Source organism: Squalius cephalus (assembly GCF_949319135.1).
Source record: "Squalius cephalus genome assembly, chromosome: 7".
NCBI lineage: Eukaryota > Metazoa > Chordata > Actinopteri > Cypriniformes > Leuciscidae > Squalius > Squalius cephalus.
The window spans coordinates 27,461,547-27,478,631 of NC_137128.1; the positions used below are offsets into that span (position 1 = coordinate 27,461,547).

The 17,085-nt window shown below is 36.6% G+C and overlaps 1 protein-coding gene across 2 annotated transcripts; it reads left to right on the forward strand.

The window, feature by feature from the left end:
- The first annotated feature begins 236 nt into the window (after nucleotides 1–236).
- On the forward strand, nucleotides 237–16,747 carry palm1b (paralemmin 1b). Of its 2 annotated transcripts, none has more exons than XM_079875263.1 (7): nucleotides 237–581; nucleotides 6,820–6,865; nucleotides 8,785–8,865; nucleotides 15,073–15,194; nucleotides 15,300–15,369; nucleotides 15,475–15,496; nucleotides 15,880–16,747. In XM_079875263.1, the coding sequence occupies exons 2-7, from the start codon at nucleotides 6,821–6,823 to the stop codon at nucleotides 16,281–16,283; spliced, it is 744 nt and encodes a 247-aa protein (XP_079731389.1). In that variant the 5' UTR covers nucleotides 237–581; nucleotide 6,820; the 3' UTR covers nucleotides 16,284–16,747. The 2 variants fall into 2 exon arrangements, with proteins under 2 accessions (XP_079731389.1, XP_079731388.1); XM_079875262.1 differs by having other exon boundaries at nucleotides 258–581; nucleotides 15,877–16,389.
- The last annotated feature ends 338 nt before the right edge of the window (nucleotides 16,748–17,085 follow it).

The window sequence follows — 17,085 nt, forward strand, 5'->3', positions numbered from 1 at the left end:
GTCACTGGAAAAAATATGTCTTAATGCTGATATGGCGTGTATTTTCATTTTATTGAAATACTGAAATACCTAGAATTTATAACCTCAATTTCCAACAATTTTAACATAACCATGAATCTAAGTTTTGAGTCTGTGTTTACATCGTTTATACAGCCCCTCAAGTGTCCGGAGGGAGGCGTATCCAAGCATCTCATCTCATTCACTAGGAGGAGAAGCCAGACATTGCCCTAAACTCTCTCGCGGAATAAGTGTCGCGCGGGAAACAAAGGCTTGGCTGCTGTGGAGTCAACAGTCGCGCGCTCCATCCTGAAGCCATGTGAGAGATCTTCTGCTGCTGCTGCAAAGGGACGCCACAACACATTCACCGTCGGGTTGAGCGCCGCTCCCCGGAAAACAGACCACACGTCCTCGCCGTATTTGCAACACGAGAGAATAACCGAATTAATGCCCATCATTAGATAGTAGCAGCTCAGTCATATTGATCGCCTGTGTCATTTACGCCTCCGAGCGGGGGTTTGGTTTTTTCTAAGCGGGCGCGAGAGAAACATTCGCTATCGAAAGGGAACGGGTCTGGCCATTGAGTAAGTATTCATTTTAGAACAATTGTTATTTTCCTGCGGGTTTTATTGTGTTTCGTTTCCTGACATCATTGCTTTGTTGATATAGTAGGCTTGGTTTTGCAATGTCGCTTTAAATCGTCTGAATTTCTTGAATAGGCTACATTGCAATAACCGCGAAAATAACAGGATTGAAATGTAAAGTAGCAATGCGAAATAAGTGACATTTACCTCTTCGAAGAGAGTACAAACGGGTTAATAAGATATATAAAGGTTGCGTCTTTCATAATATGTTTACATACATTTTAGCACAAGCTTTCTGTAATGGCCCAATAACACGCTGGTGCGTTTTGCAGCGCATCCCCTTGTTGAAGAAGCAGTACGTGCTCGGGTGTGGGAGAACCACATCTAGTAATATAGCCTACTGATGAAACTGGGTGGGATGATCCAATATGGCCGTGCAGACCTGGATTTAGCAGCATATGATGTTAAATATTTTGGTACGCAATTGGATTTTGGTCATTTTATAGTTCAGAAATCTGAAAATAATTTCCCCGCGCGAGCAATCAAATAGGCTTCACGTTGGGCTTTCACTTCTGATGCGCCCCCCTCTCCGTGTCAAATCTTCTCAAATCTTCCATCGTGCGTTCGTTCATTCCTCAGCTGGAAACGCTTTATTTTCGCTAAGAGCAAGATGAGAACCATGAAGCGTTTTGTATTATACACATTACGTAAAACAGTTTGTTGTTTATCTTTAATAACTGAAATGTATCCTTTTGTGTGGAGAATAACAAGACGCACATGAAGGAGGAATGGGAGAGTGATGTCAACCCTATTACATATCCATTGCCAAAGCTTTGTGAGTCAAATTTACGCTTCCATGAACATTTGAGGCACTAGGTCATTGGAGCCACCAAAGCATGTTCCTGGAAAAAAAATCAATGAAGTGCTTCTGAAATTGGGGTAGGTGCTCTATTCAGTGCATTATGAATTGTGCAAATAATATTTAGGGTATGGGAATAACCACAAAAAACTCTGGAGGCTCTTAATTTAATTCAGCTTTAGAATTAGAAAATTAGAATTATCAATGATTTTCTTATGAATAGTTTAAAATAGTTTAATTTATAATTAATAATAACACTTGCAGAGGCATTCACATATTTGTTTGAGCAATTAGGTGTGAGAGGTATTGCTAGAATGTGAATATTGTCTTGTGTGAATACACCCCTTGAAACTTACACTTACCTACATATTAAAACATATTAAAGCTGGCATGAAATGAAAATAAACGTTACAGATCTTATTGGGAACCGTTCATCCATGCATGTTTCATTTTAAAACGTTTTTTTTTTTTTTTTACCTTGTAATGTTAATTCAAAATGTCTAACCTTCCGGTGAAAACAACAGACTTCTTTCTAATAACTTATGCAGGACTTCTCGAGTCATTTAGTCATTAAACCCTGCCCCTGAAACCTTGTGTATATTTTACTAACATCATCATTCATTCTGATTGCATTGATTCAGCATAAATTGTATGTAGTCTTCAAACTTCAATACTTCAAACATGATTTTTGAAGCTGCTGATGTGTTTTTAAATAAAAATGCTACTGACAGCTACTAAAACTTGCTCAAATTTTAAATGTTTCTAAGCTTCCCATATGGGACTCACAAAAAATTACTGTGCCAGTTTTCCAACACAGCAACCCTTATCTGCCTGGGTCCCCAGCCCACATTGCTTGCTGAGAAGCATTTATAATTTATAATTAGAGACTATTGAAAAAAATTCAGATTTCCCAATCAGTCAACTCAGTGGCACAAGTGCAGTGCATTCAAATATTTTACATTGTTGCTTAAATATGACTGCTTAAGTATTACGCAAGTGGCCAAATGGTCACATGGGATCTGTCACTTCATGGGTGTGGCCAACTGGCCATCCAACAGCAAGGAGTCCTGACAGCTGTGGTGATTTGACACGGTTAAAATTGAACAGCTCTGGATTGTCACTGATGTTTTAACCTCTCACCTATATCTCTTCCTTTCTCTATCAGAACTCTGTAGCAGATAATTGCCCGTAACAGACTCTCCTCATATAGGCCTACTCAAGCCCTTCCTGCTCACTCCAGCCGTTATGACAATATCTTAATGACTGCTACAAAACATGAGTGTACACTTAATGACTCACTTTTTCACAAATTGCCAATTTACAGGAGACTTTTTTTTTAAATAGCTAATGCCCATTTAAACATTTTTGAAAGTGGTTACGGACTACATTCGCTTAGGGTGGAAAATACTCTTCAGTTTTATGAAAGCAGTTATCTCTAAAATCTCTAACTGTTAACCAGAAGGTTCCAGTGAGAGAGACCACTGAAGTGTTACCAGCTATTAAGTGTGACCTACATTCTATATGCTTGAAATATATATGCATGCGCTAACAGCTTTAGAAGGTATCCTCCCTTCCTTTTCTTCTCGCCATGGTTGATTGGGCCCCAGCTCATGGCATGTCTAAAAAAAAGGAGTGCATGAAACTATTGGTGCCGTCCTTTACCAGCCAAGCTGGACCTTCTCAAAATCCTCATGTTGAAGTTTCTCAAGTCTCCCTCCCACATTCCTCGCAATCAAATAGCACTTAGTATGTAACACAGTGTGTTTCTGTCAGTCCGTGAGTTTGTTCGGGTGGCCTTTTTAGCTCTTAGAGGAAGTTTTGATATCTTGAACATGCATAATTTGTGATATTTATAAATGATGCACAACATGGACATGCACACATTTAAACATTTCAATGGGCTTAAAAAGCTTGCCCTCTTACAACGGATTTAGTTTGTAAATAACTGACAGTCATGAACTAAATATGATTTCATTGACAATAGTCGATACTAAAATTCATAAGCAAATTACTTTTCGTGCCATCAGTTGCATGCACATTCAAGCTCTGATGATATCCCTGTTCTTGGCTCATTTCGGATCACTGAATTAATGGCCCTGTTTACACCTGGTATTAAGATGCATTTTGGTCGATCGGATCACAAGTAGACGAGGGAGACACATATCCATTTACACCTGGTGTTTTAATCCGTCTCTTTTGTCCACTTTCAACACCTTCTGTCCTAATTTCTTCGAGGGGAGGGTCTATGTTGGTAAATACAGTATATGGGTTTTTTCAGATCTTTCAATCTAATGGGCAAAATAAGCTCACGCAATTTGCATATGAACGTGACTGGAGACGACAGAAAAACATACGGAGAGCAGCAGCTCTCAAGACGAAATCAGGAATGGTGAGAGTACATTGTGCTTGGTACGTTTTTCATTTTCCAACCAAACTTGGCTCTCCAGCCAACAAAGTTTGAATCCCGTCTGTTTAGCGCACTTCCCATAATGTTTACATGCTAGGTCAATGGCCGGAGAGTGGGCAGACTTTTGTGGCTAAATGCATTCGACCACATCAGCATCTACAATACTAAAGCAATCCAGTCTAATGCGTTTTTAACTAGCCTACCTCTGGAAGTGTTTGAAAGTGGACACGCTCAAAACATTTTATACCTTTACACCTGTATTTAACATTGTCCACTTGTGATCCGATCAACCAAATACCAGGAGTAAACAGGACCAGTGAGTTGTTGACTCAAGAACAGATGCAATTGGATCAGTCCAATTCGCAAATGAATTGTTCAGTGTTATTTGTGAACCAATTCAACCTTTACAGGTTAAGTGTAAAGAAGCAACTTGTTCACAAATCGGACATCACTCTTGTGTTTCAGAGGGGGCGGTGATTTCTTTCTTCAGTTCGAAATAATGAGGAACAATATGCTTTTATGTAATGTAGTCAAAAAAAAAAGTATGATGCTATGCTTTGGAATGAAGTAAAAATAAAATAAATACTTTCGACTGTCCACCACTGTTCAGATGGTATGATTTGCTCAATGTTTTGGAGTTGTATATCCTACAAGCCATTAAAATCTATGACTCTCAGGAGAGATTTACATCACCATTCCTGCATCTGAGGAATGAAGATGGGCTTGCTTTTTTGTAATTTACATTGTAATTTGTAATTGGAACCCAATGCATAAATAGGACCTGACATTTTTGTCACATTAAAGTTTATTGCATATACACAAAAAAGGAAGCCTTTGGTTGATGTTATGGCATGTTTTTATTTTCTCTGTAGAAATCTAGCCACGATTATCTATTGGCTGCTCTTTGTCACTTTTGGCATTTTAAACACTTTTGTTGGCCAGTGAGTGAACCAGTGAAAAGGTCACAGCATGGCTTCAGTGTGTTGCCCAGCAGTGGACTAGAGAGGGGAAACAAGCTGTAAGATAAGTGCACCCACACTGGAGACTTCACAGATTGGATAAAGCTGGCCAGCTTTGTGTTTTTCCTGGACTCCCAAGTGCTTTTCCAATGCTGTCAATGAGATGTGGCGAAAGGAAATGGCTGCATGGTGTTGAAACTTTTCAAAGAGTTTCTCCTCAGTCTTCCATTCCTAAACCACTGATGCAGTGCTGTTCTAATTTGCACAGAGTTTTAGAACGAGTTAAATTTATTGAAGATAAGTTGGAAAAAAAAAACCCTACTAAAGAACTGGTAAGATTATGTTATTGAGTGGAAGAGGATTATGAAACAAGACTAACACATTCGTGAAAATCATCTGAAGTGGCCATTTAAATATGGTCAAGTTCAAAGGTGTCTGTATGCTAGAGACGTTTGGTTAGACTAGGTTTCCTACAGTCACAGAAAATCTAGAAACATCAAGGAATTCTTACATTGTGATTTCCAGGGCTGGAAAAGTTATGGAAATCAATAAAAATATTGGATAAAAAGGTTTTTATTCAGTAATCAATCCCTGGAAAAGTCGTGGAATTCCACTGGTTGAATGGTGGGGTCCTGTTCATCATCTGTTATCTCTGAATCATTTGCTTATTGCTTTTGTTACAGTCCATGTTGCTCCACTTTTGATGAGTGGGCAATACTGCTCCATGAATCATCCTCGGCGTGATCTCAAGTGCTGCATTTGTGACTATCTGCACTAGTGGTTTAAACTGCAGGTGTTAATGCAACATTGAGTATTTTACACTGAGGAGTGGGTCTGGGGTGAGATTGAGTTCAACTGTTATTCCACCAGTCAACAGATAATACTTTGGTCTGAATGTACAGAAGTAAATTACTTAAGCTATTGCTTAGATTTCATCTTGCATGATCAGCTCCATTGTGAGTGATTCTTTAGGTCTGAATTTAGAGAGAGATAACATATCGACAAACATTCCCTGTGAGGGAGTGAACATGTGACTGGCTCTGCTCGGGTGGGCCATTGAGATCACTAATCAGCTGGATGACTCTCCCCTACAGCCATTTTCAGGAGAGAAGCTCTTTCTCTGTGGACCAGAGCAAAACCCTGCAGTAAAACAGGCTTTGACAAAAGACATCATTGTGCCAGGTTTATCATGGGCTTCCACTGCCCATCTTCACATTCCATGGTTGACCTCTTTTTATCCATGTGTCCCTTTTCCTTTGATATTTTGTTTCCTCAATCCATGCATTGTATGTTTTGCCTCCCTCTCACAGGATGGCCATCAATGTATTTTGCTCGACCTTGCCACCTTGAATTATAAATTCAAATAAGAGTTTTGGTTTCTCTTTTATAGTATTCACCCATATCAAAGTCATACTGAACTAGTGGAACCAATAGATTATAAAGCGTTTGCTTTTTAATCTCTCCAGCAACATCGGTCTTCCCTCAGCCTTATGTTGGAGTTCTGGAATCAATTTAGGGAGGAATGCAAAGGCCTGTTAACATTTTTGATATTTACATGCCATTCATAACTTCTCCCTTCATCGTTATTGGACTGGTGTGCTGTGAAAAAGATTTGCAATATATATCGGTGCATATGTGAAGTTTGATTTCTGAGAAGAGAAAAAGAGCTACCCACTTTTTTTATCGATTCCTATCGACCTGCTTTCCCTCAAGGAGAGAAGTCCAAAACACTCTTGACAGTCTGGGCTCATATTTTACAGGTGTTCAGCATGTGTAGACATAAAACGGGGTCCATCTGTAATGCATTGTGAAAGAGTACAAGATGTTCATTTTTGCAGGTAAAGGAACACATTCTTCAATAGGAAATGATGTGTGTGTGTGTCAAAAGATCAGGCAGGGATCTGGCAATGCATTATTGAACAAAAATGTTATATTGAATGCTTTGAAGAAATGCCATGGTTTCAGGTAAATGTAAAGTGATGCTAATTACTTCTGTTACTGCATTTTTTGCAGGATGTCGGAAGCTTTGTCACAGCAAGAGAGACTTCGGGCCATTGCTGTAAGTACACTGTAAAAAAAGAAAAGAAAAGAAAAAAAACTGAAAATGTACTGGTAATTTTCTGCCAGGACATTATCCAGTTATTTCATGGAAATTTCCGTTAACACCTAAAACACAACCTAATGCAATGCGTAATTCAAAAATACAGGTAAAACACCTGTAAAAAACCAATACGGAAAATTCCTTCATATTTATACAGCACATTGTGCCCTATTTTATGGACTTTTTTTTACATTGTAAATAATTACACTAATTCTAACTTATTTTTATTAGGACAACTAGTAATTGATAAAAGAAATTATGAATTTCATTATTGATAAGTCAGGTCTGTGCACCAGGCATGGGACATTTTCTTTTATTTCATGCAAGTATGCATTCATTGTTCAAAAGTGACATTAAATACATTTATAATGTTTCAAAAGATTTCTATTTTAAATAAATGCAGTATCTTTTAAACTTTCTGTTCATCAAAGGATCCTGAAATGCAGCTTTGCCATTACAGGAATACATTACATTTTAATATAAATTTTAATATTTTAAATTGTAATAAGATTTCACAATATGACTATTTTATTGTATTTTTGATCAAATAAAACCTTGGTTTGCATAAGAGACTTTTTATGCTAACTTATGCCAACTTTGGCCCCTTGGTTAGCCTTAAGAAAACTTTTCTGACCCTAGACATTTGAACAGTAGTAGCCTATATACCGAAAATATATATATTTTAAAAAATCATCAAAATAAATGAATAAGCCTTAGTATATATGATTAGCACTTTCAGAATAAAATTTTTGTGAACAAAATTCCTCATTACGCATCTTGAATGTAATAGTTCTATTAATCACACAGGATTAGCATGAGGACAAATGTGAGGATACAGTTCCACAGAAGGCCTAAGTGATGTTAGTCTCATGAGGTATTATGGTCCTATAGTATGTCAGTGAACATCTATAATGGCTAATGTATGTCCAGCCATCAGCACTAAAGCACTTCTGTGTGTTTAATTATTGATGGGCCTTGCATTGTTTGTGAACAACCAGACTAATGTTGCCTTCAGCTGTTTCCCTTCATCCATCGTCTGAGAAGTGGAGACTTCCTGGATGTGCATGGTCAAGAGTTTTATTGGGAGTTGTGCTTTTCAGTTTAATGAAACTCTGTATGTTCAGATAGCCGCAGAATAGAGCAATCAGTCCTGTTTTAAAGCGCTAAATATGGCTTCGTGTCATTGGAGGGTTTTAGATCCAGTCACTGTCTTCCATCTGAACTTCTCCTTTCAGTTTTGTTGCCTGTGCGTCACTCAAAGGCTGCACTATACATTCAGTTAAAAAAAAACTTCCGCGCCTCAATTGGACTTGTTTATTAAATAACGTTTTTATTAAGATAGAGCTTTCTGGTGTTATGTTTTATATTTACTTCAGTCACTGTCACTATGGCTACTACAGGCGTTAACTGTAAAAAATAGATAAGGTGCTTGACTGGAATCTCCTGTAAGCTGTTGCATGAGCAGGAAAATTAGAATCAGACCTGTTAGTAAATGTATTTATATGAATAAATATTATATATTTATATTTTAATAAATATATACGTTAATAACTAAAACCGTTAAAAACTATTTTGTTGCTGGAAATACAATTAAAGTTAACTGAAATAAAATGAATAAAACCTATATAGACATATTTTTTTAAAAAATCATAAAAATGACAAAAGCACAACAAAATTATAATAAATAAAACTAATAAAATTTCTAATAAAACTAATTGATACTGAAACAACATGATTGTAACTCATATAATAAAGGATTTTTACTATTTCTTTAACTAAATCAGTTTTGTTAACTGAGATTTGCACAGAAGTTATTTGATTTTGTCAAGTGAGAAGTTTGATATCTTTCAGCAGTTTAATATTTTGTCTCTTTTTAGGAGAAGAGAAAGAGGGAGGCTGAGATTGAGAACAAAAGAAGACAACTGGAGGATGACCGCAGACAACTCCAGCATCTCAAGGTATCCAGACAATGTTGAAATGTTTTCACAAGCCGAGCAGGTGTGTGTTTGTCATTGTCCCTGTGTCATCATTCTGACTGCTGTCAGAGTCATTCACACAGAGGTTAAGAGTCAGGGTCTCGTGGCGTATCTTCCTTATGTAATTTACTGTCCGTCTGGTCACACACACACTTCAAATTACTATTTTAAGCCCTAGTGTTGAAATTCATAATGTGAGAATGATTTTGCGAAGTTGCTGAAAGGAGAGGGGGAGTTTTAACAGCAGTTTCCTGTTTGAGGGGACAAGGGAAAAGATCTGTATCCTCCCTTTAAGTAAAGTTCTGCCTTGTTATGGTAAGTCAGGCCCTCTCACAAATTTTTAAAAGGCTCAGTTTTAAAAGGCTCATGTACATTCTCTGGAATCATGAGAACCTTTAACTTTTTATTGCAATTTTTAATTAATGTATTTAATTAATCTTCATTCTATGTACAAGGTAGTTGTCAGCAACTATCTGCCTTGGTAAGATTTTTTTTTTTAAAGCTGCAGTCTGTATTTTGTCCACAACTATAGAGGCACCAAATGGAAGAGCAAAAATAATGAGTTTTTAAATTGTAGTTGTCTCTGCACATTAAGCCTGGATACACTGTAAACCCTAATAAGTTGAGTTCAAGGGCGTAGGTTTGATTTTGACATAGGAGGGGACTTAAAAGTCCCCCATTTTTGCATTTATGATAGACTTTTGACTGCAATTTCATGTCATCTAAAGCCTTTATTTATAGTTATTACATGGCTTGGTTGAATTCTAATGTAGAATGCGGTCTGTTATCAAGAAATAACAGACCTCATTCTACATTAGAATTCAACCAAGCCATGTAATAACTATAAATAAAGGCTTTAGATGACATGAAATTGCAGTCAAAAGTCTATCAGTATAACTGCTAAGTATAACACACCGTTGCCATGAAAAACAGAGCGTTGCTATGGACGCAGGATTCTAATCATAGAGACGGAACGGACTATTTTCTTTAGCGGAAGCAATACAATCGTTTTTAAATCAATAAACTCCTTTTTAAATCAATATTTTGTGTCAAATTATTGATTTATTTGGTAGGTAGCCATGTAATAAGCGGGATAGTGTAGAGTGAGGCGGTTGTTATAGCGAATACAAGCCCTTCAGACTGATTCAAGTCCTCTGACCAGCCTGTCGGGGTTGTATTCGTAATGTAACTGCCTCGCTCTACATTATCCCTTACATATGGTAGTCAACCCATTAATAACATAATTTTGATTATGTAAACCAACAACATTACAATTTAGCTTTTTGTACTTCATGATATTTAAACAAGCATACATTCATAACTGGAAAAAAGTATTCAAAATTATTCAGGGATTGACCACATTTTTAGTCTAAATTGTCTTCAATTAATCAATTCTGTAATGTTATAAGTTGAAGGTAAGTAATGATGACAAGGAGGCAGTTTTATTTTTAACTTATTTATTTTTATTCATAGTTCAATTGCTAACTGGCATGTAAATCGTAATTGGCAGAGTGCAAATTACACAGTGTTTTTTTGGGGTCAGAGCGCTCTTAATGATGCTGTACATCACTTTATTTAAATATTAAAAATGAATTGGATCAAAGATAATTCTAGAAGAAAACACACCTGGGAGTCTACTGTTGCTATAGACCTTATACGGCAGAGAATCTTTAGAATTTTGTGTTTGAACTTCCGTTTTTGCAGTAGCTCTGTAGATTTCTATGGCGTCACTGTCTAAGAGTAATTAGCTAGTGAAGTGGATTGAATTACTGTAGAGTTAACAAAAGTTATCATTTCGAAACGAGCAGTTCATTCATAAATCCGTAAGATCTTACCTTCATTCTGTGGCAATGCAAACCGGAAGACAGAACACGAGTGCAGTGCTGAAAAGGGGCAGGGCTGCCTAAGGTCTATAGTAGCGAACATAACTTTCACATGCATCTGATTGACAGATAAATTGCATGCTCTTATTTCAGTGTTTTGTTTTTAATTTTGTGGATATTTTAATTAACAGTTAACTCTAAAGAGGGAATTATCATTTAACAGAACGGTGCAGTTATGTTAAACATTTTCATATTACTTATTTACACCTTGCAAATAAATGTACAAAACATATAAGACGGTTAAAGGTGCACTATTCAGGATTTTCCAATAATTAAATTATAGACTATAAGTAATGCCAATTTATTCTACCAATCCTAATCTAACAGTCTACTACAGTCTACTAATACTCTAATGAGAGTTAGCAGATATAGTGGACCTTCAAAATAAAATTTAACCGATTTGCTGCCAAATTATGTCATTAGTTATGATGCCAAATTTTTTTATTTTACGTAACGTTAAGTTACGATAACATTGCTTTATCAATGACAACATTAGGGTTTACAATGTAGGAGAAAATATTTTAACAACTAATAATAATAATACTAATAAACACAAGTGGATTGATGTAACTTGACAGATCAGAACCTCACATTTGCACACATCCATGACTAAAGACACTCATGCATATTTATGGCCATATATTTTAAATGCATGCAATAATACATTATGTGTAATATTTATTATTTGACAGAATCTAAACAATCAGGAGGTTATATAAACAGTTAATTAATGGGTGTTAATATGGAATATGTCATACTTTTTTATGATTTCACAATTATCTCTGGATGCCTGCATACATTATTACCACAATTATTTTCATCATTCAGGCCAAAATATGAAAACGGCAAAATGTATGCAAATCCTAAAGTTCCCAAGTCTGCTGCAGAGGATCCATGGTCAAAAATAGTTTGCCTGCGTGCCTATCCTCAGCTCCCAAATATCCGGCAAGGCGATTGTTTCCCTTTTGTTATCTGTCACAACGTGATATTTTTTGTTTGTTAGTTTTGTACCTGCCATTGTTTTTTGTGCATAAGGGATTTTGCTCAATAGAGAACAATGGAACAGGCCTTAGTTTCCTACTGAGCGAGACTCAGATCCTTTGTCCTCCCCTCTGTGCTGGGATTGTATTGCGTGTGCATGTGGATGGGTGTGAACATGTGGTGATGTCAGCTTATCTGTCACCATGCCAGAATTTGCGGTCACAAAGCCAGAGCGGAGAGGGTCAGTTTGGTCTGTTTTGAATGTGTACAAGTCACAAGATATTATATGAAATTGAGTAACTTGTTGCTAATTCTGTGTGAAGGATTACATTTAATACTGACCCAGTTTCATAAGAAAAGGGAGTAGCTAAGAGTTTTAAGAAAGCAAAACGAATAGTAAGATCTAATGTTAAAGGGTGTTTTTGCATTTGGTAATTTTCAGACTTTACACAAAAATGTCAGTAATTGCCTTGAGTCAGTCTTTTTAGTTCATGTGACTGTGCTTTTTCTACGAATGGCTCTTTTTGGCATTCTGCGAATCTGTTTTTCTTGTGATGGTGACTTTTTTTGTTGTGTACTTTCATTAATATTTTTAGGTAATTTGCCTTTAAAATACTAATAGCACACATACACTTTTTTTGCTATTAGAAATGTATAGTGATAAAGCAGGTACCAGTAAGGATGGACTTGCTACAGAGAGCAATGGTACATTTCCCAGTAGGCTAGGCTAGTTGAAGGAAAAAAGTTCCAACATCCACAACATCCAACGTCCAACATGCAGTGATGGATCCCGTGCTTCATGTGTGAACGCCTCTGCTGTATTCTTCTTTTCTTTTTTTACCATTGTCTTCCTTCTTGTCTGATGAGGTCTCTTGTTTGTCCATTGACCTTCTTCCTCATGCTTTTGTTATTTTCTTGTTCTTGTTCTTGACCTCACCTTCACCCTCTTTCTTTCTTCCCACTCTTAGTTATATCTTTTTTTTCTTTCTTTTTTTCATTTTCTCCTCCAGAGGCCTGTCTGAATGAATCTTTCAGATGTTCAGCCTTGCGGAGTTCAGACACTACTGTCTGTACAGTAGACAGTGTAAGAATGAAAGAAGGAAGAACAACAACAACCTCATATACGTAATTGTAAAAGTTTGTGATCCGAACTTAATTATTTATGTATGTATTCTCATATAATGTCATCTCCACCTTTATCTTAGCCTCCTTTTTTTGCTCTTTATGAAGCAACAGGTGTTATCAAGCGCTCTGTGATGTTTCTCTTCGGTTTTGCCCTATCATGGGTCTTCGGTTCGCTGTTTGATGTTCAGCAGATGTTTGTTTTTATCTGCTGCAGGTTTAACAGCCTCTTCTGTCTCTGCTGCAAGAATAGAAACAGCACTGTTGGCAGCAGCAGTTTGTAATGCTAAACTAGTTTGTCTTGAATAAGCTTACTCTAATGCCATTGATCACTCGTGCTCATTGAGAAGGACTTTGTTTTTTTACATTTTGCTTTCTTAATGTGACATTTCTTAATGAAACATAGGGCAGTCTTTGTTTTTATCCATATGACAGGTGACTGGATGGAACGGGTTGAGATTTCTAAGAACACACAGTGTGCCAGGATGCCTTGCATTGCTAATTGTGGTCCAGTGCCATCTCTAGGGCCACCTTTGTACCCGAAATATCTTCCATCCCTGTGCCAGAAAATGTTCTTTTCAGACAGCAGTGGCTTATTCTGCTTATCTGCTGTCTGTTTCTTCCCAACATGGTCTAGAAGCTCTGTCAGGAAGCCCTGTTTTAGCAGGCGCCTGTCAAAATGTTTCACTATCCAGAAATGTGCATAGTGTGCATTAGCTTCCAAGGAGAATGCCCTAAAGTGAAAAACTAATGGACAGCTAATAGTCATGTGCTACACTAACCTTAATGGTCCAGATATGTTTACGTCGTCAGCACAATGAATCAGACTGACATAATCTCGTTTTCAAGAGCTCATTTTTGTTAATATTAAGCAATTAGGGACCATGAAATATATTTTTATAGATGTACTACCCTTCAAAAGTTTGGGGTCTGTAATATTTAATAATGATTTTGAAATAAGTCACTTATGCTCACCAAGGCTGCATTTATTTGATCAAAAATTAATACAGTAAAAACAGTAATATGAAAGTACTAATGCAATTTAAAATTTTCTATTTGAATATTTTAAAATGTAATTTATTCCTGTGATGGCAAAGCTGAATTTCAGCATCATTACTCCAGTCTTCAGTGTCACATGATCCTTCAAAAATCATTCTAATGTGATGATATGGTGCTCAAGAGATTATTAATTATTCATTAAATATTATTTCCAATGTTGAAAACAGTTGTCCTGCAAAATATTTTCGTGGAAACTATGATACATTGTTTTTAGGATTGTTGATGAATAGAAAGTTCATAAGAACATCATCTTTGAAACAAATCTTTTTTAGCAATTTAAATGTTTTACTGTCACTATTGATCAATTTAATGCATCATTGCTGAATATTATTTTTTTTTTATCTTACTGACCCCAAACTTTTAAACAGTAGTGTGATCTGATCTCACCATCATCGAGTCTATCTGAGATTACATGAAGAAACAGAAAATACTGAGACTGTAAAAAGTGCTAATAAATGTCATAAATACGTAGATTTTATTTATCAATTAACTTCTATTAACTAATTCAGTGGTTCTCAAACCTGTCCTTGAGTACCACCAGCACTGCACATTTTGCATGTCTCCCTAATCTATCTCACCTGATTCAACTCATGAGCCCATTAGTAGAGACTGCAAGAACTGAAATGGGTGTGTCATTGGGTGACAAACAAAATATGCAGGGCTGGTGGTATTCCAGGACAGGCTTGAGAACCACTGAACTAAATCAAATCAATATTTGGTGTGACCACCCCTCACATTTAAAACAGCTTTTGTCCAGGTACAATTGCTCATGTTTTTTCAGGTAGTTTGCAGGTAGGTTTCTTCAAGCATCTCGGAGACGTTGCCACAGTTTTTCTGGATTTTTTATGTCTCAGTTTTTTCTGTTTCTTCATGCAATCACAGACAGATTTGACAATGGTGTCCTTGTGCATTAATGTTTGGAGATGTAAACTGATATTTCCTACTGACACTACAGCAAAAGATAAACCTTTTTATTTGTGGTGAAAATACTAATGTGCCTAAGATCTTGCACAGTACTGTGTATATATATATATATATATATATAAGTATAATATTTGCAAGATGTTTTTGATGTCAGCTGTTGTTTAAGTGATGTTATCTTCTCTAAAAAGACATCTCTAAGCTATATGGCCTTTTTTGACAGTCAAAGGCTTTGAGAGAGAGATGGCTGTTGGACGGAGCGCCATCCAGTGGAGAGGACGAGGCACAGAAACAACTACAAGAGGATGAAGCCAAGACCAAACTACTGGAACAGACCATCCTCAGGTTAAGACCGGTCATTTAGCATTTTTATACCTTCCATACAAAAATCTAGCACACATTGCTGCATGTAGTTAATGTTTACTTATATACATATTTTGTTATTAATAGACTAGAACAGGAGATTGATGAGCTTGAGACTGGCGTGCCTTTGAAAAAAGGAGAACAGGGCAATGAAAATGTAAGGTTAAGTTTACTCAATATGCTTTTAACTCAATTTGCATATCTGTTAAGGTTTTAATGCCAATGATAATACTAACTTTCTGTCATATGTCTTCTCTGCTAGGCACCTGATGGTCCAGTGAAGGGTGAGTGTCAAAATACTTTGTATATTTCAATATTTTGAGTTCTCCATCATTCTCGGTTTTCACATGGCATTACACAAAATGGAATATGACTAAAAAGGATTGCCTTGTTTCAAACAGTTATCAGTTTGTTTGGAATTATGGTGAGGTGACTGTAATTTCACTGTTGTCATGTGAAAGAGCCACCGGGTCGAACAGCGAACCGGGTGAAAAGTTCAGTGAATGTTCATATTACAGGCTTATTAATAAATACTGAATAGCAGCTCCTGAAAAATAAAAACTCTTAATATTTCATTTGAATGTCCATTTAAACTTAATAACTGGTTATTCACATTTGGCATAAACAGTAGTGAAGCTAAATGAATCTCGTTCTCTTTCTCCAGCAGTTGAGAATGGCATACATCAGCCCAGTCCTAGTGCAGATCAGAATAGCAAGAAACAGATCACAGGCATTGAGGCAAAGCTGCAGTGCACCAACCCTGATGTAGCCATTGAGAATGCCAGCGCAGAGCATCCCGTCACCATGGTGTTCATGGGCTACAAGAATGTAGAGGATGAGGCCGAGACCAAGAAGGCACTGGGCTTAGAGGAGACAGTCAAAGCTGAATTTGTGGTCATTGAGGACGGTGAGAACAAAGGTGGAAACGAAGGGGCCAAAGAGGACCTGGCCCCACCAAACGGCAGTGCCTCCAGTCCTGACAAAGCTCAGGACGAGGCCAAGAAGGAGGAATCGAAAGAAGAGGGCAATTCAAAAGAAAAGCAGCCGTGCAAGTGCTGCACAGTCATGTGAGTGCGACCGCTCACCCTGAAGTTTAGACACTGGCGGAAAACTGACCCCCTGACCATAACGAAACAATGAATGAGTATACCCCGTATACTTATAATTAACTTTTGTTGTCTAGTATGTATTTCTTTTTTATTTCTATTAATATTTTTCTATATTTCTGTCTTGACATTTATATATCTATATATACATATATTTTCATTATGTAATGAAGTCCAGTATTTTACTTGTTGAAGAACTGAAAAATGAGGACCACAACAGACTCAACTTTAGACAACAACATAGTTAAAAGAACATCTTTGTGGTCCTCACCCTTATTTTGTTTTAAGAAAAATAAGATGAACGTCTCAAAATATGAACTAGTTATTTATCTCCCGTATACATTTGTGTTTCTAAGATATTACTTTATTACTGAGAAGAAATTACTATATTGATATTACAATGTTATGCTTTTAATATATATTTTGAGCATTTTGCTTTGTTTTTATTATTATTATTATTATTATTATTTTATTTTTATTGTTTTGCTAAATCATCTCAGACCACTGTGAACACTGGTACATAGAGTGTAGTCTTCGTCCACAGTCATACATTCTGCATTACACCTCACAGTAGACCAATATGTTTGTAAATATGATCCAATTATTTATGACTCTTCATGCTAGGATAGAATACATTTAATCATTTTGTTTAAAACAGGCTGCTGTAATTTCCCCCGGAGTCCAATTATAACCACAGTAGCTATATCTGCTTTAACAGTAAATCACGTTTTATAGGCCAAATTCTATTTACAAAATTACTCATTTTA

Bases quoted from the DNA above. Each gene is read 5' to 3' on its own strand.
- palm1b (XM_079875262.1), top strand. From the start codon at position 6,821: ATGTCGGAAGCTTTGTCACAGCAAGAGAGACTTCGGGCCATTGCT. The intron at 8,866-15,072 runs GTATCCAGACAA...CTTTTTTGACAG, and splicing joins GACAACTCCAGCATCTCAAG to TCAAAGGCTTTGAGAGAGAG. The intron at 15,195-15,299 runs GTTAAGACCGGT...TGTTATTAATAG, and splicing joins CTGGAACAGACCATCCTCAG to ACTAGAACAGGAGATTGATG.